This window comes from Octopus sinensis, linkage group LG9 (assembly GCF_006345805.1).
Source record: "Octopus sinensis linkage group LG9, ASM634580v1, whole genome shotgun sequence".
NCBI classification, from domain to species: Eukaryota; Metazoa; Mollusca; class Cephalopoda; order Octopoda; family Octopodidae; genus Octopus; species Octopus sinensis.
This window is the reverse complement of record NC_043005.1, coordinates 50,043,503-50,071,487: the sequence shown is the minus strand read 5'-3', so window position 1 is coordinate 50,071,487 and position 27,985 is coordinate 50,043,503. Positions and strand designations below refer to the sequence as shown.

At 36.4% G+C, this 27,985-nt stretch overlaps 1 protein-coding gene across 2 annotated transcripts in view; it reads left to right on the top strand.

Moving 5' to 3' along the window:
* LOC115215414 (rho GTPase-activating protein 100F) overlaps positions 1–27,985 on the top strand; it is a 289,874-nt gene that overhangs the window by 201,634 nt on the left and 60,255 nt on the right. For both annotated transcript variants that reach the window (XM_029784573.2, XM_036505957.1), the window contains exon 3: positions 15,485–15,645. In XM_029784573.2, coding sequence (XP_029640433.2) covers positions 15,485–15,645 — 161 coding nt within the window. The remainder of the gene's footprint in view (positions 1–15,484; positions 15,646–27,985) is intronic.

The window sequence follows — 27,985 nt, the reverse complement described above, 5'->3', positions numbered from 1 at the left end:
TTTTTCTACAGATTCTTCATTTCTGGGTGTCAGAAGTTTTATAGATGCTATACTTCATTGAACTGGTAGTGAGAGCCTGGTCTTTTGCAGCAAGGATAAAGTTTTTGACGGCACGCTTCAAATCACCTCACTCAAGCCATGTCCACACTGCTGTATTATCCTTAACATCTTGTGTATTTCTTTCAAACTGTCCATGCATTCTCATTTCAAGAAAGTTTGCTCACAGATATGACAATCATGGTGACAGTGTTTTACTCTGGATGGAGGAGTACAATTTTTTGTTGTCTGTTACTTTTGGGTTTCTTGATATTTGGCTATAGCATTTAAGAGTACTTTTTGGTATTATCTCCAGAGCTCTATCACAGGTACAGCTGTCATTCTAAGATGCTGCATTTTTAAGATATATTTCAAGATCCTTGAATTTATTTAATTTTTCAAGCATTTTCACAGAGGTACTGCAGTCAGCTAGGTTTGTCATAACTGTGAGCAAACATGTTTTGTAAATGTGATTTTCACCCAACAATATCTAGTTTTGTTTTTGGATTTGGTTTGCAAGATACTTTACAAGATGAGTTTGTGTGTTGAAGCACATTCTGTTGTGTCTGGAGAGAGTCATTTTCTTTTTGTGCCTTATAATGTAACACACTCACACAGTGTAAATAATGGACAGAGTCAAGACTATTGAAAAGGTTGCAAGACGCAGCGAAATTTTAGGAAAATAAAAATAAAAATAAGAAAAAAGTAGAAATTTTACTGGTGCGTGTGTTACATTATAAGGCACAAAAAGAAAATGACTCTCCCCAGACACAACAGAATATCTAGTTTATAACCTGAATAAATGGATCAGTTTGAATTCTAAAGTTTCAAAGAATGATGGTGTCTTTATTTTCTACTACTGTGAGAGGGCTATATTTCCACTACTTCATCTCATGAATTATATTATAAATAATATTATAAATAGTAATATAACTAGATCATAAATAATATTATGAATCATTATTCATTTTCCAGGGACTATCAAACAAATTACAATCAAGTATTTGAGTTTATTCAAGCAATGATACCCTTATGCCTATTTAACTGATTTGTGACCTTGTGCTTTTATAACTGGTCACTGCTATCATGCTGAACAATAGATATTATATATCAGATGTTATACTTTGGAAAGAATAGTGTACTATAACCACTTGCATCAGAATAATGTACATCGACCACTTAACTACATTGATGTTAGAGATGCAATGAAATTGAATACCTACTGAAGCTAATGTGGGACAGATTCACATTGCAGTTTGATGAAATGCACCTTACTTGCAACCTGGAAGAGAAGAGTACCCATATAGAGAAAAGTACCCTGTCAAAGATGCATGCAGGGAGAGGAAAACATTCTGCAGATACTCATTCAGTGTTTGAGCATTACTGCTTTACAGAATTATGTTGAAGTTACTGTTGCTTCAAGAATGCTTCAGGTTGTCAGTTAAATCCATTTTGAAGATTGCTCTTTCAATTTCCTTAAGCCAAAAACTGAAAGACGTTTTCCTTTATCTCGTGACTCTGGAGAAAGTGATAGTTCAGTAAACAATATTAAAAGGGCTGAAAACCTTCATTAACTTCAAGTGCCTCATAGAGAGGAAAGTAAATGTGAAGAAGAAGGTGATGCTCTCTGATGATTTTGCTGGGAAGTTGGTAAGTGTAGTGAGAATGCCTGAAGTGGGTCTACTCTCAAGAGATACCATTAAACCAGAGAACACAGCAGAGAGAGAGAGCATTTGCCCTTGGCAATCAGGATTTCTTTGATCTCTAGGGATTCCTTGATAGGCCCTAGGTGACAGTACCCTATTCAGATGTTTCTTTTCATTCCTTTGGTATACTTTTGTTCTCTATAAAGAGTTTTTCTCATAATTGATTCTGCAATGTCTTCTCACTCGTTCTTGTAGTATTTAGTTACAGGTCTTTATGTTTTCAGTTCAGATCCTGCAGAGATCAACTTTACCTTTTATCTCTCAAGAATTTATAAAATATGGTACAATCAAGTACTGGGGTTAATATAACCCATTCTTTTTCTCCATAAATCTTTCAAGCCTTGTGCCTAGATTAGAAACAATTATTGATAGATAATAAGGGTATTGGATTGGCACAATAGTTGCAGTGTTATGTTGTGAGTTCAAATCCTGCCAAGTTCATCTTTGCACTTTCAATTTTTCTGGGTCAATAAAATAACAAGTGCCACACAACATCTGAGATTAGTTTAACTAGCTTTCCTTAACCCCAAATTTCTGACCTTCTACTTATGTTAGGTCCAAACATTAAGGGTGATGAAGATGGTGAGCCGGCAGAGTTGTGACCACACCAGAGAAAATACTTAGTGGCATTTCTTTCAACTTTACGTTCTGAGTTCAAATATTGTTGGGGTCAACTTTGCCTTTCATTCTTTCAGGATTGATAAAGTAAGTACCAGTTAAGCCCTGGGGTTGATGTAACTGACTTGCACCCACCCCCGATAAAATGCTGGTCTTGTGCCAAAATATGAAACCAATATTAAGGGTGATGGATTGGCAGAAACATTAGAGCATCAGACAAAATGCTTTCTCATCTTTTTTCCAGCTGTTTGTTCTGAGTTCAAATCAAGCCAAAGTCAGTTTTGCCTTTCATCCTCTCAGGATAAAAAAAAAATGAAGTATCATTTGAGTAGTGCGCTTAATGTTATTAACTAATCCTTTCCTCAAAATTACTGATCTTGTTTCAAAATTAGAAATGATTAAAGCAATGAATTGACTGAACCATTAACACATAGGCAACAGTGCCTAGCAATATTTTTGTTAGTTCTTTACATGCTGGGTTTGAATCCTTCTAAGATCACTCTGCCTTTTGTTCCTCCAGGGTTTGTAAAACAAAGTATCAGTCTATTACTTACATTATTTACATTCAACAGATGTTTGTCCCCATCTTGTTTGTTGCTAACACGTTTCAGCTGATATACCCTCCAGCCTTCTTCAGGTGTCATGGGGAAATTTTGAACCTGGGTTCTCGTTCTTATGATATTTTCAATGTTATTATTATTATTGTTCAGGTTACTGCTTGGAATCGAACTCGGAATCTTGGGGTTAGTAGCCTGCACTCTTAACCACTATGCCATATGCCCGTGGGCAATTTGCTGCTCATATCTGAACTCGGTCTGCTTAGGAAGTTGTTGTGTCCTAGCATATGTGCTGCTTCTTTTAGTTTTTGTATTTTCCAGTGGTGCTCTCTGTCTATTATTTTAATTTCATCCCACAAGGGGAGATAGTCTCCATTTTTCCATACATGATCAGCGATTAGTCTAGTGCCAGGGTCTAGACTGGTGCTTTGATATCAACAAACCATTCCACCTAAAATTGCTGGCTTTGCACCTAAATTAGAAATGCCATGTAAAAGTAATATACACTCCCACTGGTTCCATGTAAAAAGCACCCATGCTGGTGCCACATAGAAAGCATCCATGCTGGTGCCACATGCAAAGTGCCTATACTGGTGCCATGTAAAAGTCACTGAGCACACTCTATAAAGTGGTTGGTATTAGGAAGGGCATCTGGGCATGGAAACCATGCTGAAACAGACGAGTGGAACCTGGTGCAGTTCTTTGGCTTTCCAGCTCTTGTCAAGCTATCCAACCCATGCCAGCATGGAAAATGGACATTAAATGGTCATGATGATGATGGTGATGGTGACAGTGATGATGATATTCTCAACAATTTTATGCACATTTCTACACCAGCACCACATGAAGTTCAGTGTTGCTGCTAAGACACTTGTGCAGCTTTGTCTTTTGGAGATGTAGAATTAGATTGTGTACTACATCAGTTTACTTTATTGTAAGATCTGTTTTATTGCTTGCTTCTGTTATTTTAACCCTTTGACAGCGTAATTAAATTTCATAGTCATTCCTGTAATGATGTTTAATTATCCACCAAAAAAATTTGAATTGATATTTTCTACTTCAGCAATACTTTTTTCAGTATCTTCTTTAGATATGGCTTTCATATCCACCACTAAAAATATTTGATTCTTGCTTTATGAAGAAATATTTGATGAAATATGTGAAAAAGTTTTTTAAATCTGAATAATTGCCTTCCATAAAAAGTGTCACCCGAGTGTCTCTGCTTCTCACAGCATAAGGAGAATTTTTTTTCAAAGCTGTAGAGTAAAAATACTTTCTGCATTTAACGGTAATAAAATTACGAGCAAATATATCTGCTTTCTGCACTCAAAGGGTTAGTGTTTCTTCTTTTGCACAGATACGCGGTATGTGAGTTCTGCTATTTCATTGGTTTATGACTGCATTTCATATCTGCTGTTTCAGTTGTGTTACATGTTTTAGCGTTGTGTGATGATTATGCAGAATATAAAGAATATATGCCATTTGGGTTGTGTTATATTTTCAGGTGGCAATTGTGTACAGAATATGATTTATGTGAGTTGTTAGTGATATGTAGGATGTGTTATAATATCAGGTGTTGATTATGCAAGAATATGCTGCATTATTTTTCTGGGTGCTGATTCTATAGATTATGTTCCGTGTGGATTGTGTTATATTATAAGGTGATAATTGTGTAGAATATTTGAATATGTGCAATGACAGTTGTGCTATTGAATTGAAAGTGTCTTGTTTAGATTGTGAGGTATGCCTAGCAGAACTATTTTCTAGAATGAGTGTGAGCCATGCTATGATTATTATCATCATTATTATTAGTTGGTGGATTGGGGCAGTGAGCTGGCAGAAATATTAGCATGTTAGGCAAAATCCTAAGGTGGCAAGCTGGCAAAATGATTACCATGCTGGGCAAAATGCTTAGTGGCATTTGTTCTGTCATTGTTCTGAGTTCAAATTCCATCAAGGTCAACTTTGCCTTTTATCCTTTTGGAGTGAATAAAATAAGTACCAGTTGAGCACCAGAGTTGATCTAAATAATGTATCCCCACCCTCAAAAATGTTGGCTGGTGGTGTTACGGAATTATTATTAGGTTGTCAAGAAAGTTATTGTGGCTTTTAACTTTTAAATTCAGATGCACTTACCTCGGCTCAAACAAAACTTTATTAATCGAAATAAACACCATCAGAAACAACACACTTTTGCCAACATGAAACAAGTTTATTTATGCCAGTAGTGTAAAAATCCTGCATTCTGGTGGTGAAGAAGCCGTTGAAGGCATGTTTGGCATTGTCTTGGATTTTGAAGCATTTCTCACGCAGGAAGAGGTCGAGATGCTTGAAAAAGTGGTAGTCAGTAGGTGAGAAGTCTGGTGAGTATGGCAGATGAGGCAGAGTTTCATAGCCCAATTCATTCAACTACTGCAGGGTCAGTTGTGTGACCAATGCTGGCTGTTGTTGTCAGAGTTTCTGATGCATTTCATCCATTTGCTGACAGTACTTCTCCGCTGTAATGGTTTTGCCTGGATCCAAAAAGCTGTGATGGATGAAACCAGCCACAGACCACCAGTCACCATGACCTTCTTTTAGTGTAACTTTGGCTTTGGGAAGTGCCGTGGAACTTCGTCAGCATCCAACCACTGAGCTGAGTGTTGCCGGTTGTCGTAGAGAATCTACTTTTCCTTGCAAGTCACAATCCGGTCGAGAAATGGGTCGTTCTTGTTGCATTAAAAGAAGGGTAGACAACACTGCAAAATGGCTTTTTTTTTTGTTGTCGTTCAATTTGTGCAGTACCCATTTCTCAAGTATTTTTGTTTTTCCATTCTCTTTCAAGAGGTTGGAAATTGTCATATATGTTACGTCTAATTCAGAAGCATGCTCTCAAACAGTTGTGAGTGAATTAGCTTCAACTAAGGCTCTTAGTTGATCGTTGTCAACATCCGATGGCCAACCACTACGCTTATCATCTTCAAGACTCTTGTCACCGCTACGAAATTGCTTGAACCACCATTGTGTCGTACATTCATTAGTGGTTTCTTGGGTCAAATGCATCGTTGATATCACAAGCTGTTTCAGCAGCTTTTCGACCTAGCTTGAACTGGAATAAGAAAATTGTGCAAATTTGCTTTTTTTCCATGTTGTATTCAACGTTCCGGACAAAATGGCCTAATTATTCAAAAAGAAAAAGAGTAAAACGATTAGACAGAGTGAAAAAACGGGCTTTAAAATGATATATAAAGTCAAAGTAATTTAATGAAAATTAATTTCAAAATACATCATTTAAAACCAAAATTAAAAATTCCGCAAGAACTTTCTTGACAACCTAATAGAACACCAGACAAAATGCCTTGCTCTTTATGTTCTAAGTTCAATTTCCACTTGGTACAACTTTGTATTTCACCCGTTTATCCTCATCATCATCATCATCATCATCATCACCATCCTTTAACATCTGTTTTCCATGCTGGCATGGGTTAGAGAGTTTGATCAGAGCTGACAAGCTGGGAAGTAGCACCAGGCTCCAGTCTGATTTGGTTTCTACAACTGGATGCCCTTCCTAACACCAGCTACTTAACAGTGTCTTCATCATACTTTTAATGCACCACTGACATGAGTGCTTCTACGTGGCACTGGCATGAATGCTTTTTACATGGCACCAGCACAGGACTCTTGCAGGCAAATCCTCTTCATCAGGGAATGTAGCCTTAATACCTCTATTGTGGTGGACATGTCTTCTTGAGTACTGCAAGGTGTCAGGTATCTCAGTCCTTTGTCATCTTGTCCGAAAGGCTCAGCATTCTGAGATTATTCTTCAGTACCTCACCCCATGTCTTCATGGATCTCCCTCTTCCATGAGTTCCATCCACTTCTAGTTAATGGCACTTCGTTTTGGAGCTGTTGGCATTGACAAATTGTTTCATTAGAAATTATCATCATCATTATTATCATCCTCCTCCTCATTAATATTATCATTATTATTATCGTTATTAAATTTTACTTCTCAGAATTCTCCATCTTACTTGCTCTGGTTAATTCTGTGAGAGCATACAGGATCCTGTCATCAAAGGTCTCAGAGGGTCTCTTTCTACAAATTATAAGACTTGGTACTCAGATGTTAAATATGAAAGATACTTCACACCCAAGAACCAATCTCAAAATCCTTGCTGCTACAAACAGAGCAGTTTTTTTAGTATATTCTACCCTCCTACCAATTCCAGTTTCTCTGACATATTTCTTGAACTTGGTTGTTAGTGCTCCAGGTGCCCCTACTAATATTGGGGTGACAGTTACTCTTATCATTGCCCACATTCTTGCAATTTCATCTTCTCACTTAGCATGCATTCGAATATTCTACACAGTTTATTATTATTAATTATTATTATTCCTTCGTAACACAGAGTAGGTAAAAATTCACCGGAGTCTTTAGTCATTTGTCAAGTCACAACAAGGACCTAATACTTTCCTTAAGATGTGCGCTGTGCCCAATACGGCTGCTTTTTGTAAGACGTCATCTTGCATGGAATTTCCAGTTGCCTTAAGAAGTCTTGAAGTTTCAATGAGATTGAGCCCAATGCTCCGATCACCACTACTATCACTTTTACATGACCCTCTTGCATTCCATTCAATCTTGCCATTTCCACTTTCAATTCAGAGTACTTGGTGATTTTTTCAACCTCTTTACTCACAACATTCATGTCAGTTGGTATGGCTACATCAATGATCTGACAGTATTTGACTCTCTTATTCAATATGACAATATCCAGTCGACGGTGTTCAATTACATGATCCATCTGAAAATCATAGTCCCAGAGTAGTGTTACTTTTCCATCCTCCTGCATAACTTTACTTGGTACATGTTCATACCAGTTCTCTGATACTTCATATTGGTATTTACGGCATAAGATACAATGAAGATACACACACACTTTATCATGGTGACATTTGTATTTTTTGGTGCAAGACTCTCACCTCCACTTACCAAGTGGGATACATTTTCCACACTCTTTCCACAGATTCTGCATTTCTGGATGTCAGAAGTTTTATAGATGCTATACTTCATTGAATTGGTAGCAAGAGCCTGGTCTTTTGCAGCAAGGATCAGGCTTTTGGTGGTATGCTTCAAATTACCTTGCTCAAGCCATGCCCATGATGCTGTATTATCCTTAACATCTTGTGTATTCCTTTCAAACTGTCCATGCATTCTCATTTCAAGAAGGTCTTCTTTTCTCTTCTCCTCAGCTCTCTGGTTAAATTCTACCTTGCCCATCATTTCATCTTCATTTTCTCACATAGCTTTCACGGCATATTGCATCAGGTTTTTATCACTATTTATCAAATACTCGGCAAGCGTTCTCCTTTCAATCCCTATACAATGGTCTATACTAATTGGTCCTCTGCCGCCATTCTTTCTTTTCATATACAATCTGTTTACGTTTGCTTTAGGGTGTAGCACCCCATGCAGCATCATCAACTTTCTCATCCTTCTATCCAGTGTTGACATTTCCTCCTTAGTCCATTTGAGGATGAACACACTATGTCTGACCACCACAACTGCCCAGATATTCATTGCAGTAATAAAATTTTAGGCATTCAGGTTGGATTTCAACACCATCTTCACCCTTTTTTGATATGCTTCACTGATCTTGACATTCATGTCTCTCTGTAGAATGTCATCCAGCTCCCAAATCCCTAAATATCTATACCCACTACTGTTGGGTTCACCCATGGTCTCTCCTGGTGGTAACCACAATCCTCTGCAGGCTGCTTTCTTCCCTCTTTTCATATTAAGTACTGAGTATTTGGTGATCCCAAATTCCATACCGATGTTCCAACTACACTTCTAGACCGTTTTGGTTAGGGACTCTATCTGTTTTTCAGATTTCCCAAACAATTTCAGGTCATCCATAAACAGAAGATGGTTCAGTGATGGGCCTTTCTTCCCACATCGGTAACCCATCTTAACTTTCCTAAGTGTCATTGTTATGGGTATTAGTGCAATTACTTGTTCTTTCACATCACCCATGCTTACGACAATATTCCTTTGTTCCTTTCCTCCTTGTAATTCTGTCTTGATAGTTCCTATCCACATTGCATCCCTTTTATACACCATATTGTTTCCCCGTAATCTGCTCCACAACTCCTTGGATTAATTTTCTGCAGGAGCAACATTTTCCCCATTGTCTCCTTTGGATTATTTTTGAACAATTTGAACAATAACACTGCCAATCAGTTAAGATCAGAAGCTACGAAAGCCACTGCTTGATAATGCATCAGTGCATTATTATTATTATTATTATTATTATTATTATTATTATTGTTATTGTTATTGTTGTTGTTGTTGTTGTTGTTGTTGTTGTTGTTGTTGTTGTTGTTGTTCATCATCATCATCATCATCATCGTTTAACGTCCGCTTTCCATGCTAGCATGGGTTGGATGGTTCAACTGGGGTCTGGGAAGCCCGAAGGCTGCACCAGGCCAGTCAGATCTGGCAGAGTTTCTACAGCTGGATGCCCTTCCTAATGCCAATATTATTATTATTATTATTATTATTATTATTATTATTAGTATTATTATTATTATCATGATCATCATCATCATTAATCATTATTATTATTATTATTATTATTATTATTATCATCATGATCATCATCATCATCGTTATTATCATCATTATTATCTTCATCATCATCATCATCATCATCATCATTATAATCATCTAAAGCAGTGAGCTGGGAGAATCGTTAGCACAACTGGTAAAATGCTTAGTGGTGTTTTATTCGTCTTCACATTCTGAGTTCAAATGCTGCTGAGATCGACTTAATCTTTCACCCTTTCAGGGTTGATAAAATAAGTACAAGTTGAGAACTGGGGTTGATCTGACTTATCCCCTCCCACTAAATCATTGACTTTGTGCCAAAATTTGAAATCTTAATTATTATTATTATCATTATTATTATTATTATTATTATTATTATTATTATTATTATTATTATAATCATTATTTTTATTATTATCATTATTATTATTATTGCTTCCCAACCATGTGACTCTGGGTTCAGTTCCACTGCATAGCACCTTGGGCAAGTGTCATCTACTATAGCCTTGGACCAACCAAAGCCTTATGAGTAGATTTGGTAGATGGAAACTGAAAGAAGCCCATGATATATATGTGTGTGTCTGTATGTCCCCATAACTTAGTAGTTTGGTAAAAAGAGACTAATAGAATAAGTACCAGATTTAAAAAAAAGGAAAATAAGTGTTGGGGCAGATTTGTTCAACTAAAAGGCTTTCAAGGCAGTGCTCCAGCATAGCCACAATCAAATGAATGAAACATGTATAAGATATAAAATAAAAGATAGTTGCAAGGGAGAAGTGTCAAGCATCTCAACCAAAAATTTTATGTGTGTGCATGTGCAAGCATGTGTGTGTGTGTGTATGTGTTTACCTCATAATGCATTTTCTTTTTATCTTTTATGTAAAATTAGTTTCTGACAACAGCATGAGGTCAAATTTCATGGTTAGATGTCAATTTATCGAAAACAGATGATAAAATAAAGAAAAAACGATGATGAAAAGCAGTTACTTGAATAAATAACTCCTCAAAGTAACAGCTGCTCAAACCAGTAAATAATTGAATTATAAGTAAATATACAAAATATAGAAAATGGGTTAAGAAAAAATAAGTAATAGAGTCATTTTTTTACTGGCTTATTTTTCTAATTACTAAAATGTTAATTTGAGGCACAAGCACAAATACATGGCTTAGTGGTTAGGGTGTTGGAATCATGATCATAACTTGGTGGTTTCAATTCCTGGACCAGGTGACGTGTTGTGTTCTTGAATAAAACACTTCATTTCACATTGCTCCAGTCCACTCTGCTAGCAAAAGTGAGTAATCCACCAACTGACTAGTATCCCATCCAGGTGGAGAATATATGGAATATATGGAAACCAGGAAATTGACACTATTCCTCTGTATGACTTGGGAAGGATCTTTATCCTTTATTCTAAAATATTAAACCATATGTAATGCCATGTTATAGATAGTGGGTGTATGGTTAATGAAGATACTTTGAGCCAGTGTCTTCTACTATAGCCCAAGGTCAGCCATTGCCTTTGTGAGGGAATATGGGAGACAGATAGTGCACAGAAGCCTATCTATCTATCTATCTATCTATCTATCTATCTATCTATCTATCTATCTATCTATCTACATGGAAGGCATTGTAAAGCACAATATTTAACATTTTTGCCAAACTGCTAGTTTACAGGCATACAAACAAGCCAGTACCGGTTGTCCAGTGGTAAGAGACAAACACAAAGATGAGCACACAAACATATACTCATGCGCAAACACATATATCTATGTGTATATATATATATATATATATACATAGACAGACATGTATTTATATACACACATACAAACACACACACACACACACACACATACACACACACACACACACACACATATATATATATATATGATATATACAGGGTTATTCAAAACGAACGAACCGATTTCATTATGCACTATCTTAATAAGGAAAAACAATAGAAAACTCCAGCTAAGTCACAAGTATTTACTCACAACGATCTTTTATTTCCTGTCTTAGAAATGTTCAATGTGGCCACCACCTGCAGCACGGGCAACATCAATATGATAAGAGAATTCCTCCCAGACGCATATCAGCATATCACGATCCACTGAGTTGATCGCTGTTGTTATTCGATGTTTAAGATTTTTTTCTTGTGGGAATATGTAAAAGATTGTGTTTATGTTCCACCACTACCCACTAACCTCGATGACCTTAAACATCGAATAACAACAGCGATCAACTCAGTGGATCGTGATATGCTGATAGGCGTTTGGGAGGAATTCTCTTATCGCATAGCTGTTACCCATGCTGCAGATGGTGGCCACATTGAACAATTGTAAGACAGGAAATAAAAGTTAGTTATGAGTAAATACTTGCAACTTAGATGGAGTTTTCTATTTCTTTTCCTTATAAAATATTGGGTAATGAAATCAGTTCATTCTTTTAAATAACCCTGTATATATATGTATATGTATGTGTGTATATATATATATATATATATATTATATATATATATATATATATATATATATACATACATATATACACATACATACATTCATACATACATACATATATACATATATTTGAATATATATATATATATACAAGTAATATTCATAGCCACTTTAACATGGCTGTCTGTTCGAGTGGACTCTACTGCAATTTCATATATATATATATATATATATATGTATACACGAACATGCTTATATATGTTTGTCTATGCATGAGTGTGTATTTGTGCACCCATCTTTATGTTTGTCTTTTACCACTTAACAAACAGTACTGGCTTGTTCGTACCCCTGTAAGCTAGTAGTTTGGCAAAAGGACACCAATGGAATAAGTTACCAAACTTAGAAATAAATAGTGAGTTTGATTTGATTAAGTTAAGTTAAGTAAAAGAAATACACAGATATAAAAGAGTGCGTGTGTTTCTGTGTCCGTGTGTGTCTGTGTGTGTGCGTGTGTGTGAGTGAGTGCCTTTCATATTTACATTTACAGCCTAAAATCACCAGTTGTAAACTGTAAGTATAGACGTGACAGACATGGGCACACACTCACACAAACACACACATACACTCGCACACATACACTCACACACACACACACACACTCACTCACAAGTATACACTCACTCACACACATACACTCACACACACACACTTACTCACACACACACACATGTGCACGCATGCACACACACACACACGTGCACGCGCGCACACACTCACTCGCTCACACACACACGTAAAACTACATAGGTTTTTGCATTCTTAATAAGAAAGTTATCTCAGTAAAATGTGACACTGTAACCTTATTTTAATGTTTGTTCTTTTGAGCAACTGTTACTTTGATCAATCAATACTGATCAATTGCATTTTCTTTTTTTGCTTATTCTTTTTCCTGTCAACTATTTTTGATAAAATGTACTTTGGTTGACTGATTTCCATCAGCTGTCGAAGACATGGGCTGTATGGTAAAAACTTTGCTTCTCAACCACATGGTCCCAGTTTCAGTTCCACTGTGCCAACACCCTGGGCAAGTGCCTTCAACTATAGCCCTGGGTCAACCCGAAGCTTTGTGGGTGGATATGGTAGACAGAAACTGAAAGATATTTGCCATACATATATAATCCAAAAATAAATAAACCTTGTGAAAGGATTTGGTAGATGGAAATTGAAGGAAGCCTGTCATATATATATATATATATATATATAGAGAGAGAGAGAGAGAGGAGAGAGAGAGAGATAATATATATATGTGGTCTTGAGATTTCTACTGCTCTTTCTAGCACAACGCTTTCTTATTTGGAAGCCTCTTATTGTATATATATATATATATATATACATATACATACATATACATATGTGTGTGTGTGTGTAGTTCCAAAATAAAGAAAACACAAAGATGAGGTGAAAAGACAACAAATGGAGTATCTTAGTGTCTCTGTTTGTCCCCTCCACTGCTTGAAACCGGTATTGGTTTGTTTATGTCCCTACGATTTAGTGGTTTGGCAAAAAGAGACCGATAGAATAAGTACCAGGCTTTAAAAGAAAAAATAAATGTTTGGGTTGATTTCTTTGACTAATCCTTCAAGGCAGTGCTTCAGCTTGGCCAGAGTTCAATGACTGACGCAAGTGAATGAGAAAAGACAAAACAAGATATTGAATTTTATAGTAAAACAAGTACAACCAACTGAATTCGAATCGCATCCCAATATATTGGGTCATCCCATAAATAATGTAGTTTTTTCAATTGCATGAACTAAAAGTCAGAGGGGGATGGGATAAACTACCTGCATCAACTTGCTATAAAAGCAGGTAGTAATTTTACCTTGACCTTATTCTTAATGCAAGTTTTGAAAAGTGCAGTTCTATTTTAACAGTTATTTTTTCAAAGCTATAATGGAAGTGACAAAGGAGCATATTCGACATATTTTACTTAATGAATTCGATAAAGGCAACAACACAATGGAAAGTGCAAGGAATATTAATGCAGTACATGGAGATCAGACAGTAAGTGCAAGCCAGTGTCAATGGTGGTTCCAGAAATTCCGAGCTGGAAACTACAGTCTAAAAGATAAGCCTCATCTTGGAAGATCTGTAGAGCTTGACGAAGATGTCCTGCAAACCCTGATGGAACAAAACCCTATCGTAACTATTGAGAAAGTAGTAAAGCTTGGGTTTGGTCATTCAATCATCCATCAACACCTTCATGCCATCAGAAAATGACCATCTTTAGTTTCAAGACAAAATGTGTTCTTCTATCAGGATAATGCTCAGCCACATACAGTGAAGATGACATTCTAAAGGCTGGAGCAGTTTGAATAGGAAGCGGTGCCCCATCTACCATATTCGCCAATCATTGCTCCATCTGATTATCATTTATTCTGCAGTCTTCAGAATCATTTGGATGGAAAAAATATGAATTCTGTAGACAAGGCCTGAACAATACTGGAGGAGTATTTTTCGTCACGCACAAGTGAATTTTGGAAGAGGGGGCCTTACAAGTCTACCAGATAGATCGAAGAGCATTGTAGAAAATGAAGGAGAGTATATTTTAGATTAAAAAAGAACTTTGTTTATCTTAATTTTGAAAAATAAAAAAAATATTTTTAAAAATGCATTATTTATGGGATGACCCAATATAATTGGCAGTTCTTTGTTGTTGTGTTGTTTTGCTCCAGGTCAGTACTAATAAAGTAAATTTATAAATTAGTCATGGGCAAACTGCAGCTTGCAGGACTTCCTGAATGGTACGCCTTAGGAACACAGAGGTGTCCAAGATGATGCCATATGAAATTTGTATGAAACTGCCGAAGAAGGAAAAAATCAGTAATAATTTCTTTTATTGACCACATGACACTGGCAGTACTAGGGTAAAATACAAAAGAAAACAGCAAACATTTCTGTCTTAGTTGGTACATTGTGTTCTGGAGCTAAACCCTTTACTTCAAGTTGCTCCAGTTCACTTAACTGTAAGTAAGTAGCCCTATGATGGACTGGCAACCATAGGGAATGTTGAGACCTCAGTCACTTATACACCATGGAAACCATATCCAAGTAATTGAGACAGTAATGTACAGGATAATTAATAATAATAAAGATTAACTTCTATGGAAGCCTATCTTAGAGAATGTCCCTCATCTTAAGTGGTACTCTAAATCCCTCACCTGGTTTTACACCAACATTTTGACATCTTTTGTTTGTAGTGTCCTCTCTATTACTAGAATTCATGCCCATTCTTCATTCTGAGGATAATATTCTCCCACCAGACTTGGAAATTTTGAAAGAAACTGTTACACGCACACACACACACACACAACACACACACACACACACACACACACACACACACACACACACGCACACACACACACACATACACACACACACACAAAGCCTAAGAAGGTAAAAGAATGATCCTTAATCTGTATACTTATGTTTATTTGTTTCTTTTCTTCTCTTTCCAGGAGTTCTAAAGGATTATCTAAGGGAACTTCCAGAACCACTATTTACTAATGTGTTGTATCAAATGTTGTTGGACGCTCTTACCGTGCGTCTTCCAGGAGACCCTGATGGAAGTGCCAAACTCATGCTTAGTATTTTAGAATGTTTACCCAAGGCTAATCAGGTAACACTTTTTTTTTATTTTATATTAATTTTGCAGAGATATCATAATCGGTTGAGTAGCAGAACAAAATGGCTTGTGGTTTTAATTATAGCCCCTTACATTCAGAGCTCAAATCATGTCACGGTCAACTTTGCCCTTTATCCTTCTGGGGTCCATAAAATAAAGTAACAGTCAAATACTAGGGTCAGTTTGATCAACTAGTGTTCTACCAATCTACCTGATCAAATCCTACCAATCTACCTGAAACTGCACCAGGTTCTTTGGTACAAGATTCTTGTTTCAATCTGATCTAAATTAAAACCACTCACATTAGTTTCATGCTAATTTATATTCCTGATATAGTTTAATAATGATAAAGTTGGGCAAGTGTCTTCTACTGTAGCCTTGGGCCAACCAAAACCTTGTGAGTGGATTTGGTAGACAGAAACTTAAAGAAGCCTATCAAATATATATATATATATATATAATATATATATATATATATATATATATATATATATATATATATATATAATCAAAATAAGCAACAAGGATATCCAAAGGTAGTGTAGTACAATCGTTTCATGCTACTTCATTTAATTAAACAATGTAAGTATTACATCAGTTTTAAAATGTAGAGCACTCTTCAGCCACAGTGATTATAATCACCCCATTTGATTTATATGGATAATACCATACCAAATTCTGGTGCCTTTAACTTAAGTACCATATTCATCTGAATCTAAATTTTTGCTGAACTTATATATATATATGTATAGGATCATTTGTAGAAATACATAAATCCAGGGGAGAGGTACACTCTAAGATGTAGAGCAGTTAATATCATAGTGTGGTAGGCCGGTTTATGGGGTTACCCTGGGTCTCTCGCTCATAAGGGGTTTAGCCTTACAGCCTATTTTCAGAGCCCAAACACTGCTGACCTGAGATCTCTTTAAAATATCTTAAATATCATAATATTTTAAAGAGGTCTCAGGCCAGCAGCTTTTGGGGTCTGAAGATATGCCGTAAGGCTAAACCCCTTATGAGCAAGAAATCCAGGGTAACCCATAAACCAGCCTGCTCTACTATGATATATATGTATGTATGTATGTATGTATGTATGTATGTATGTATGTATGTATGTATGTATGTATGTATATATGTATGTACGTACGTATGTATGTATGTATGTATGTGTGTATGTGTATGTTTTGTGTCTGTTTGTCATCCCATTACCACTTGAGAGTGAGTGTTGGTGTGTTTATACCCCTGTAACTTAGCAATCCATCAAAGGGGATGATAGAATAAGTATTAGGCTTAAGAAATAAGTTCTAGTGTCGATTTGTTGGATTAAAAAACAAAAAAAAACCTTCAAGGCAGTGGTCCAGTATGGCCACAGTAATATGACTTAAACAAGTAAAAAAATAAAAGAATTATATTCACAATTAATTAAAAAAAACCAAAACAGACAGAAATATAGTAACGAAAGAGTTAATTTTCTGAGCTTATGTCTCTGTTAAAAATTATTAGGGATCAGCAGGGGCTTTAAGGTACCAAACACAATATTATACTCGGAACACATGCTCACACATACATAGAAAATACACAAACACGGACATGCAATCACATGAATATGCAGAATACATACATACAGATGCACACACATACATACATATATACATATGTATACACACATATACATACACACACATGCATATATATATATATACATACACACATACATGCATACGTACATGCATGCATGTATAGGCACACACACACACTGACCCACACACTTGCACACAAACAAACAAAAAGGAACGCAGTGTAAATAATGATCAGAGTCAAAACTATTGAAAAGGTTGCAAGACGCAACGAAAATTTTAGGAAAATAAAAATAAGAAGTAAGTGGAAATTTTACCGGTGAGTGTGTTATATTATAAGGCACAAAAAGAAAATTACTCTCCCCAGACACAACAGAATATGCTTCAACACACGAACTCATATAAAGAATCTGGCAAACAAAATCCCAAAACGATTTATATATATATATATACATATAAATATATATGTGTGTGTGTGTGTGTGTGTGTGTGTAACAGAAACAGGTTTTTATAAAAACAAAGACAAATATATGTATACAAATAAATGATTTGAGGAGGATTTTCTTTTATAAAAAAAAGTCATTGCTTTTATACCTAGTATGTATATTCTTTGTTTATTTTACTTTACCCTTATATAGGTTGACTTTGCCTTTCATCCTTTTAGGATTGGTAAAATAAGTACCAACTGAGCATGGGGTCTCTCTCCAATGCCGCCAGGAGAGCTACATCATTTGTGTGATGTGGAAAATTATTCCATCAATATTGCACAAATGATGTTAGCATCAATTTTAAAATCCGTCCAAGACTTGTCCCCCATGCTATCCGCCCACTACAAAAATTGAACTCGGAACACACAGTAACATCATGTCACAATTACTTTACTCCAACCGGTCAAGCTCTCTTTAATACTATGCCAAAATACATCAAAACAGAAACAGATCCCATAAAATTCAAATGTTCACTGGAACAAATTTCTTCAAAAAATCCCGGACCAACCTCCTACACCTGGATATGTCTCCAACAATAATAACTCTTTGCTAGAATGAGCCATGGTGCCTCATATATGGACTAAAAGACTTCACCAGGTGGTGTATTAAGTTAGACATGGCCTGGGCCTATACTGGCTAAACCTATCAAATTTATCAAGGTTATATATATATATATATATATATATATATACGACAAGTTTCTTTCAGTTTCCATCTACCAAATCCACTCACAAGGCTTTGGTCGGTTTGAGGCTATAGTAGAAGACACTTACCCAAGGTGTCACACAGTGGGACTGAACTCAGAACTAAGTGGTTGGGAAGCAAGCTTTTTCCTACACAGCCATGCCTCTGCTTATGTTTTGAAAAATTCTTAAAATATTTTGTATATTTAAGAAGCAGAATCAATTATTTGTGCATACATTTTAACAACAAAATCTTGTATGGACTCCAAGTGTCACGTAGACCCCCAAAGGGCATATGGACCATGCTTGAGAACCATTGCTATAAATGAAATTTATGTTTTTATTGCTTTAGTAATTGCATTGCATGATGGGAGTGTATTGCCATATTGAAGTGGTGTGATACAGACTTCTTGCATTTCTTTGTCATCAGAAAGAGTGAGTCATAGATATTTAGAGATATTTATGTGTGTGTATGTATAACTAAATCTATCTATGTGCATACGTTTGTGTGTGTGTGTGTGTATACACATACACATGTATATGTTAGTGTTCGTTTTTATGGTCAGTTATAATAAAAACAGTTTTACATTAATTTGATGGGTTTACACTATACTTTTGTAGAAGAAAATTTATTATTCTTCAACAAGATTATTATTGATAGTGATTTCAAAATTTTAGCCAGTTAAGCCATTGTCATCAGTCTGACAATGGCTTAACTGACCAAAATTTCAAAGTCACTATCAATAATATTCTTGTTGAATAATATATATATACACACACACGTGTGTGTGTGTGTGTGTGTATAGGTGGTGATGTGCCTGGCTGTATGGTAAGAAGCTTGCTTCCCAAACACATGGTTCTGTGTTCAGTGCCACTGCATGACACCTTGAGCAAATGTCTTCTACTATAGCCTCAGGCTATAGGCGCAGGAGTGGCTGTATGGTAAGTAGCTTGCTAACCAACCACATGGTTCCGGGTTCAGTCCCACTGCGTGGCATCTTGGGCAAGTGTCTTCTGCTATAGCCCCGGGCCGACCAATACCTTGTGAGTGGATTTGGTAGACGGAAACTGAAAGAAGCCCTCGTGTATATATATATATATATATGTGTGTGTGTGTGTGTGTGTGTTTGTGTGTCTGTGTTTGTCCCCCTAGCATTGCTTTGACAACCGATGCTGGTGTGTTTACGTCCCCGTCACTTAGCGGTTCGGCAAAAGTGACCGATAGAATAAGTACTGGGCTTACAAAGAATAAGACCCGGGGTCAATTTGCTCAACTAAAAGCGGTGCTCCAGCATGGCCACAGTCAAATGACTGAAACAGTGAAAGAGTAAGAGTAAAGAGGCTGACCACAGCCTTGGATTTGGTTGATGGAAACTAAAAGAAGTCTGTTTTATGTATGTATGTATAAATTTATAAACATATATATATATATATATATATATATATACGACAAGTTTCTTTCAGTTTCCATCTACCAAATCCACTCACAAGGCTTTGGTCGGTTTGAGGCTATAGTAGAAGACACTTACCCAAGGTGTCACACAGTGGGACTGAACTCAGAACTAAGTGGTTGGGAAGCAAGCTTTTTCCTACACAGCCATGCCTCTGCTTATGTTTTGAAAAATTCTTAAAATATTTTGTATATTAAGAAGCAGAATCAATTATTTGTGCATACATTTTAACAACAAAATCTTGTATGGACTCCAAGTGTCACGTAGACCCCCAAAGGGCATATGGACCATGCTTGAGAACCATTGCTATAAATGAAATTTATGTTTTTATTGCTTTAGTAATTGCATTGCATGATGGGAGTGTATTGCCATATTGAAGTGGTGTGATACAGACTTCTTGCATTTCTTTGTCATCAGAAAGAGTGAGTCATAGATATTTAGAGATATTTATGTGTGTGTATGTATAACTAAATCTATCTATGTGCATACGTTTGTGTGTGTGTATACACATACACATGTATATGTTAGTGTTCGTTTTTATGGTCAGTTATAATAAAAACAGTTTTACATTAATTTGATGGGTTTACACTATACTTTTGTAGAAGAAAATTTATTATTCTTCAACAAGATTATTATTGATAGTGATTTCAAAATTTTAGCCAGTTAAGCCATTGTCATCAGTCTGACAATGGCTTAACTGACCAAAATTTCAAAGTCACTATCAATAATATTCTTGTTGAATAATATATACACACACACACACGTGTGTGTGTGAGTATAGGTGGTGATGTGCCTGGCTGTATGGTAAGAAGCTTGCTTCCCAAACACATGGTTCTGTGTTCAGTGCCACTGCATGACACCTTGAGCAAATGTCTTCTACTATAGCCTCAGGCTATAGGCGCAGGAGTGGCTGTATGGTAAGTAGCTTGCTAACCAACCACATGGTTCCGGGTTCAGTCCCACTGCGTGGCATCTTGGGCAAGTGTCTTCTGCTATAGCCCCGGGCCGACCAATACCTTGTGAGTGGATTTGGTAGACGGAAACTGAAAGAAGCCCTCGTGTATATATATATATATATATGTGTGTGTGTGTGTGTGTGTTTGTGTGTCTGTGTTTGTCCCCCTAGCATTGCTTTGACAACCGATGCTGGTGTGTTTACGTCCCCGTCACTTAGCAGTTCGGCAAAAGAGACCGATAGAATAAGTACTGGGCTTACAAAGAATAAGACCCGGGGTCAATTTGCTCAACTAAAAGCGGTGCTCCAGCATGGCCACAGTCAAATGACTGAAACAAGTGAAAGAGTAAAGAGTAAAGAGGCTGACCACAGCCTTGGATTTGGTTGATGGAAACTAAAAGAAGTCTGTTTTATGTATGTATGTATAAATTTATAAACATATATATATATATATATATAATTATAACAATAATTAAGGGTTTAACAACAAGTTGCTTCACCACATACCGAAAAATTTTAGAAATAGCAGCCAAAAGACCGCTATTTCTTTTTCTACAAAATATGTCTCCACAGATAACAATATTTGTAACTCACAAAGGCAAAAAGAAGAACATATATATATATTTGTATATATCTACATGTGTGTGTGTCTTTGTGTCTGTGTTTGTCCCTCCCATCACCACTTGACAACAGGTGTGGGTGTTTTCATGTCCGTGTAACTTAGCAGTTTGGCAAAAGAAACCAATAGAATAAGTACTAGGCTTTAAAAAAATAAGTCCTATAGTCAATTTGTTGGACTAAAATCTTTCAAGGCAATGCTCTAGCATGGCCACTGTCAAATGACTGAAATAAGTAAAAGAATAAAAGAATATATATGCATGTATATATGTGTATATATTCTCTCCATTCTCACTCTTTGTCTCTCTCTTTCTTTCTCTCACTATACACACACATACACATATATAGATACATGTGTGTGTGTGTGTGTGTTTGTGTGTCTGTGTTTGTCCCCCTAGCATTGCTTTGACAACCGATGCTGGTGTGTTTACGTCCCCGTCACTTAGCAGTTCGGCAAAAGAGACCGATAGAATAAGTACTGGGCTTACAAAGAATAAGACCCGGGGTCAATTTGCTCAACTAAAGGCGGTGCTCCAGCATGGCCGCAGTCAAATGACTGAAACAAGTGAAAGAGTAAAGAGTAAAGAGGCTGACCACAGCCTTGGATTTGGTTGATGGAAACTAAAAGAAGTCTGTTTTATGTATGTATGTATAAATTTATAAACATATATATATATATATATATAATTATAACAATAATTAAGGGTTTAACAACAAGTTGCTTCACCACATACCGAAAAATTTTAGAAATAGCAGCCAAAAGACCGCTATTTCTTTTTCTACAAAATATGTCTCCACAGATAACAATATTTGTAACTCACAAAGGCAAAAAGAAGAACATATATATATATTGTATATATCTACATGTGTGTGTGTCTTTGTGTCTGTGTTTGTCCCTCCCATCACCACATGACAACTGGTGTGGGTGTTTTCATGTCCGTGTAACTTAGCAGTTTGGCAAAAGAAACCAATAGAATAAGTACTAGGCTTAAAAAAAATAAGTCCTATAGTCAATTTGTTGGACAAAAATCCTTCAAGGCAATGCTCTAGCATGGCCACTGTCAAATGACTGAAATAAGTAAAAGAATAAAAGAATATATATGCATGTATATATGTGTATATATTCTCTCCATTCTCACTCTTTGTCTCTCTCTTTCTTTCTCTCACTATACACACACATACACATATATAGATACATGTGTGTGTGTGTGTGTGTGTGTATTTCCCATCATCATCATCATCATTTTATGTCTGCCTTCCATGCTGGCATGGGTTGGACGGTATAATTGAGGACTGGCAAGCCAGGAGGCTGCACCAGACTCCAATCAGATCTGGCAAGTTTTCTACAGCTTGATGCCCTTCCTAATGCCAACCACTCTGAGAGTGTAGTGGGTGCTTTTTATGTCCCACCACTATGGGGAACAGTCAGGTGGCATTGGCATTGACCTCGCTTGAACGGTGCTTTTTACATGTCACCAGCATGGGAGCTAGTCAGGCAGCACAGGCATCAACCATGCTCGAATGGTACTTTTTACGTACCACCAGCACGGGTGCCAGTCAGATGGCACTGGCATCAGCCATGACTACAATTTCACTTGACTCAACAGGTCTTCTCAAGCAAAGCCTATTGCCAGACAATTGAAGGGTATATTTAAACAGGCTGGTTATGCAACACTGGCATCAGCCATGGCTACGATCTCATTTGACTCGCCGGGTCTTCTCAATCGCAGCGTGTCTTCAAAAATCTCAGTTGCTTGTCATTGTCTCTGTGAGGCCCAACATTCAAAGGTCATGCTTCACCACCTCATTCCATGTCTTCCTGGGTCTAGCTCTTCCACAAGTTCCTTCCACTGTTAGGGTGTGACACTACTTCACACAACTATCCTCATCCATACACAAGACATGACCATACCAGTGCAGTCATCTCTCTTGCACACCACATCTGATACTTCTTATGCCCAACTTTTCTCTCGGGGCACTTACATTCTATCATGTATGCACACCGACATTACACATCCAACGGAGCATACTAGCTCCATTTCTTTCAAGCCTATACACGTCTTCAGCAGTCACAGCCCATGTTTCACTGCCATGTAGCTTAGCTGTTTGCACACATACATCACACAGTCTACCTTTCACTTTGAGCAAGAGGCCCTTTATTACCAGCATTTGCTTTCTCTGCAGGCAAGAGTTGGAGGGGGCATCACTGTCTAAGTCAATAAATCAATTCGTTTTTGAAGCTTCTGCCTTCCTAAACAAGTTAGGGACAAACAACTTGCTAATAAATTTCATTTTTGTGGCATGGTTTCCATTTTATATTTGTTACCCTCATCAATTTTAAAGTTGTCTCCACCTTACATTCTTTCTGTTCATTTGCCCACCACTTTACTCTTTGTACAGGGAGCATTTTTTTTTCATAGCATTAACACTGGAGAGGTTGTCTTGTCTCCTGCATGAATAAAGGGTCCCCTTCATAATATGCTGTCTCTCCATTCATTTAAGACAACATGACTAAGAGGGTGAACAGGAGAAAGACTTATGAAAGAGACAAAACCATAGTAAAAGGCAAAATATTAGCTTCTTGAGTCATGCTGACTTATAAGGGCCAGTTTCCTAGTTTCCATGGCATATAAATTCCCCACTTGGACTGGGCACTGGTCTGTCACAGGATGATTCATTTTTGCAAGCTGTATGGACAGGAGCAACATGAAGTGAAGTATTTTACTCAAGAACACAACGTATCACTTGGTCCAGGATTCGAAACCATAATCTTACAATCATGAATCCAACACCCTAATCACCAAGCAAAACACCTACACCATAGCGAAAGGGTGATGGAGGGATAGGCTATAGATGGGTGACAGTGATAGGAAGCTACATATTAGTTATTGGTAAGGAGATTGAATATACAACGGTAGTAGTAGTAGTAGTAGTAGTAGTAGTAGTAGTAGTAGTAATAATCTTCTTTACTATCTGTACAAGGCCTGAAATTTCAGGGGTGGGTGTTAGTTAATTGCATCAACCCCAAAACTTGACTGGTACTTATCTTATTGACCACGAAAGAATAAAAGGCAAAGTCAACCTTGGTGTACTCAGAATTTGAACTCAGAATGTAAAGAGGGACAAAATAGTGCTAAGCATTTTGTCTGGCATGCTAACCATTCTGCCAGCTCACTACAAATTAATAGTTACCTCATCAAAATCTCAAAGCTAGAAGATAATGCATGATTAATTAATGACGTGAACAACTGAACATTACTATTGACAGAATAATGTAAACGCTAAAGGCCCAAATATCCTAACTGTTTTATGTTCACACCAACCAGATCTGGCCTCTCACACCTGCCTTACAATGTCATTTTAAAATTAAACAATCACATCAATAAAATCTTGAAGCTACAAGATAATCTCTTATATAAAATCCGTTCTGTCTGTCTGTGTGTGTGTGTGTGTGGCTTCTAGGATCTCGGGCATCCTCCATCTGATTGCGTTCAAATTTGATATGTAGATACCGACGGTATCAGGGTTTATATAAGTCTTGAAAAAATTACAAAAATCGATTCCAGGTGAGAATGCCATCGATAAAGCCGTTTTGTCCTGCTTTTCTTCTGTTAACCTGTACATAACTGCACCTTCCATTTTTTGTTGTTTTTGTACTGCTTAAAGGCACGTTTCTTTCCTGCCAAGCTTACTGTTTAAACCATGTTTGTGTTCTCCCAGTCAACAGCCTTATCTTTACTGGTACTTTAAACTCTTCAGTTGCATATTTGTGTGAATAAAATTGTTTTTCTTTGGAATAGAAAAAAGTCTATCTTTATTTCTTCTTTTGCTGGTGTCTCAAATTTAGGTTAAATCAGTATTTCTCAAAGGGGAGGCCTATGGGACGGTCAGACAAGTTGTTTTGAGAAAATTTGGTTTAAATGTTTGACAACTCAGCACCGTCCATTGGACGGGGGGTATGTTTTGCTTGTGAATGATAAACTTAAAGCAATGAGAGTAAATAAACATTACCTTTGACAGAATAATCTGAATGCTAAAGGGTTAATCCCATTCCCCTTCAGCTTCCTATAAATTCAGTAGAGAGCAGTACACCTCTCTCCACGGTAACCTTCTTCTCTGAATGGAACTTGAAGAAGTCAATGAGGGCTTGGCTTAAAAGAAAGATGTCTGTTCTGTTCTGTTCTCAGATTTTTCAATCTTGTCCACCACACAGGCTCTTTGTCATAGCAACCACCAGATAGAGAAGAAAACGAAAAACAGTTTCTTGTAATTTCCAACCAAAGAGAAATGGAGAACACAACCCCCCATGAGAGACTTCGGCTGATAACTGGCTCTGTCTTACATGTGATAATGTTGACGATGATTAGAGTAACAACAATGCTAACAATGATGATGAGGATGATGATGATGACCAAGATGATCATCATCATTACTAACATCAGCATCCCCCATCATCATCATAATCATCATTATCACTACCACAACACCACTACCACCACCATTACCACCACCATCATCATCATCACCACCACCACCATCACCTCATCATCATCATCAATATCACCACCAAAACAACCACCACCATTGTCATCATCATCAAGATGATGATGGTGACTAGTTATATCTTGTTGGTACATCCATTTAGTTGAACCAACAGAAGCTATGTCAATCAAGGTTATATATATATATATGACCACCCAAGAGTATAAGCATTGTAACTCCTGGGATTTTCTCCAGAACTCTCTTCCTTACATTAGCTATGTACACTGGTCACTGACACAGGCTGAAAGCTCTTTCAGTAATTGAAGATCTGTATATACAATTCCAGATTAGAGAATGGGCTGTTAACTTATGAAAGATCCATATGGGTGTGTACCAGTGTATTGGCCATGTATGAGTATATGTGTGTATGTATGCATGTATGTATGTCAGTGTGGGGCAGTATATATGTGTGCATGTGTGTGTGTATGTATGAGTGTGTGTTTGCGTACATGTATTTTCTTAGAATTCCATGTTTGTGTGTAGATACATGTGTCTATTTATGTGCATGTTATGATATATGTGTGTGCATATGTGTGTATGAGTGAGTGTGTGTGTTTGTGTGTGTGCATTTTCTTAGAATTCCGTGTATTTGTACAGATATATGTGTATATTTATATGCATGTTATGGTACATATGTATGTATGTGTGTGTGTCTGTGTATTTTCTAAGAATTCCATGTTTATGTGTAGATACATGTGTATATTTATATGCATGTTATGGTATATATGTATATGTGTGTGTTGTGTGTGTGTTATGCATGTGTATGTGCATGTAACTATACATATTTATATACATAAATATATCACTAAGATCACATACACGCATGCACGCACACTCACATACACACACAAACACATACATATGTATGTGTGTTTATGTATACAAGTATGTAAGTGTATATGACTGTAAACAGTCTATGTTTGTATATCAAACATATCAATAAATATGATGTGTAATATTGAATACTTTCTTTTTCATCAAATTACAATGATCTGTGATTATATATATATATATATATATATATATATTATATATTATTATATACATATATATATCATATATTATATATATATACATGTTCATATATATATATATATATTATATATATATATATGTACATATATATGTATGTACACTTATATATTATCTTTTTATGTTTTGTATGTGCATTTGGTTGTGTATGTGTTCTGTTATTAGTTATTCTGCAGAAGGTTTTAGCCAAGTTTCCATACAAACATTAATCTGAGTAGATAAGAGAAATTCTCAATGGATATAAATTCACCAAGCAAAGCTAAACATAGGCACGGGTATGGTTGTGTGGTGAGAAGCTTGTTTACCAGCCACATAGTCCTACGTTCAGTCCCACCATGTGCAGGGCTGGCCCTAGAATTGCTGGTGCCAAGGGTAAGCAGAACTTTGGCATGTAAAAGCTGACAGTCATGGAAATTTCCTTGTCTTTGTTACACCCTCCTTGATGTCCATTAGCACATAGCATCCTGGTTGACTGCCTGAGTTGCCAGTACCTTGGGCCAGCCCTGACCACATAGCACTTGGACAAGTGTCTTCTACTATAATGTCGGGCTGACCAAATCCTTGTGAGTGGATTTGGTAGACGAAAACTGAAAGAAGCCAGCCATATATGTATATAATATATAAATATATATATATATATAATATATATATATATAATATATATATATATATATATAATATATATATATATATATATATATACATATATATATATATACATATATATATATATATACATGCACATATATATATATATATATATATATATATACATGCACATATATACATACGTATATGTACATACTTACATTTATATGTATATATATGCATATGTGGGTACAGGACATCATGAAACATGTACAACAAAAAAATATGAAGTATGAGTACAAGGAATATGAACTCTTTTTTCGAACAACAAAAGACTCAAATGGAAAACAAGACAAACTACATAGGGAACGACCCTTCATCAGTTGTTGGCTGCTATTCT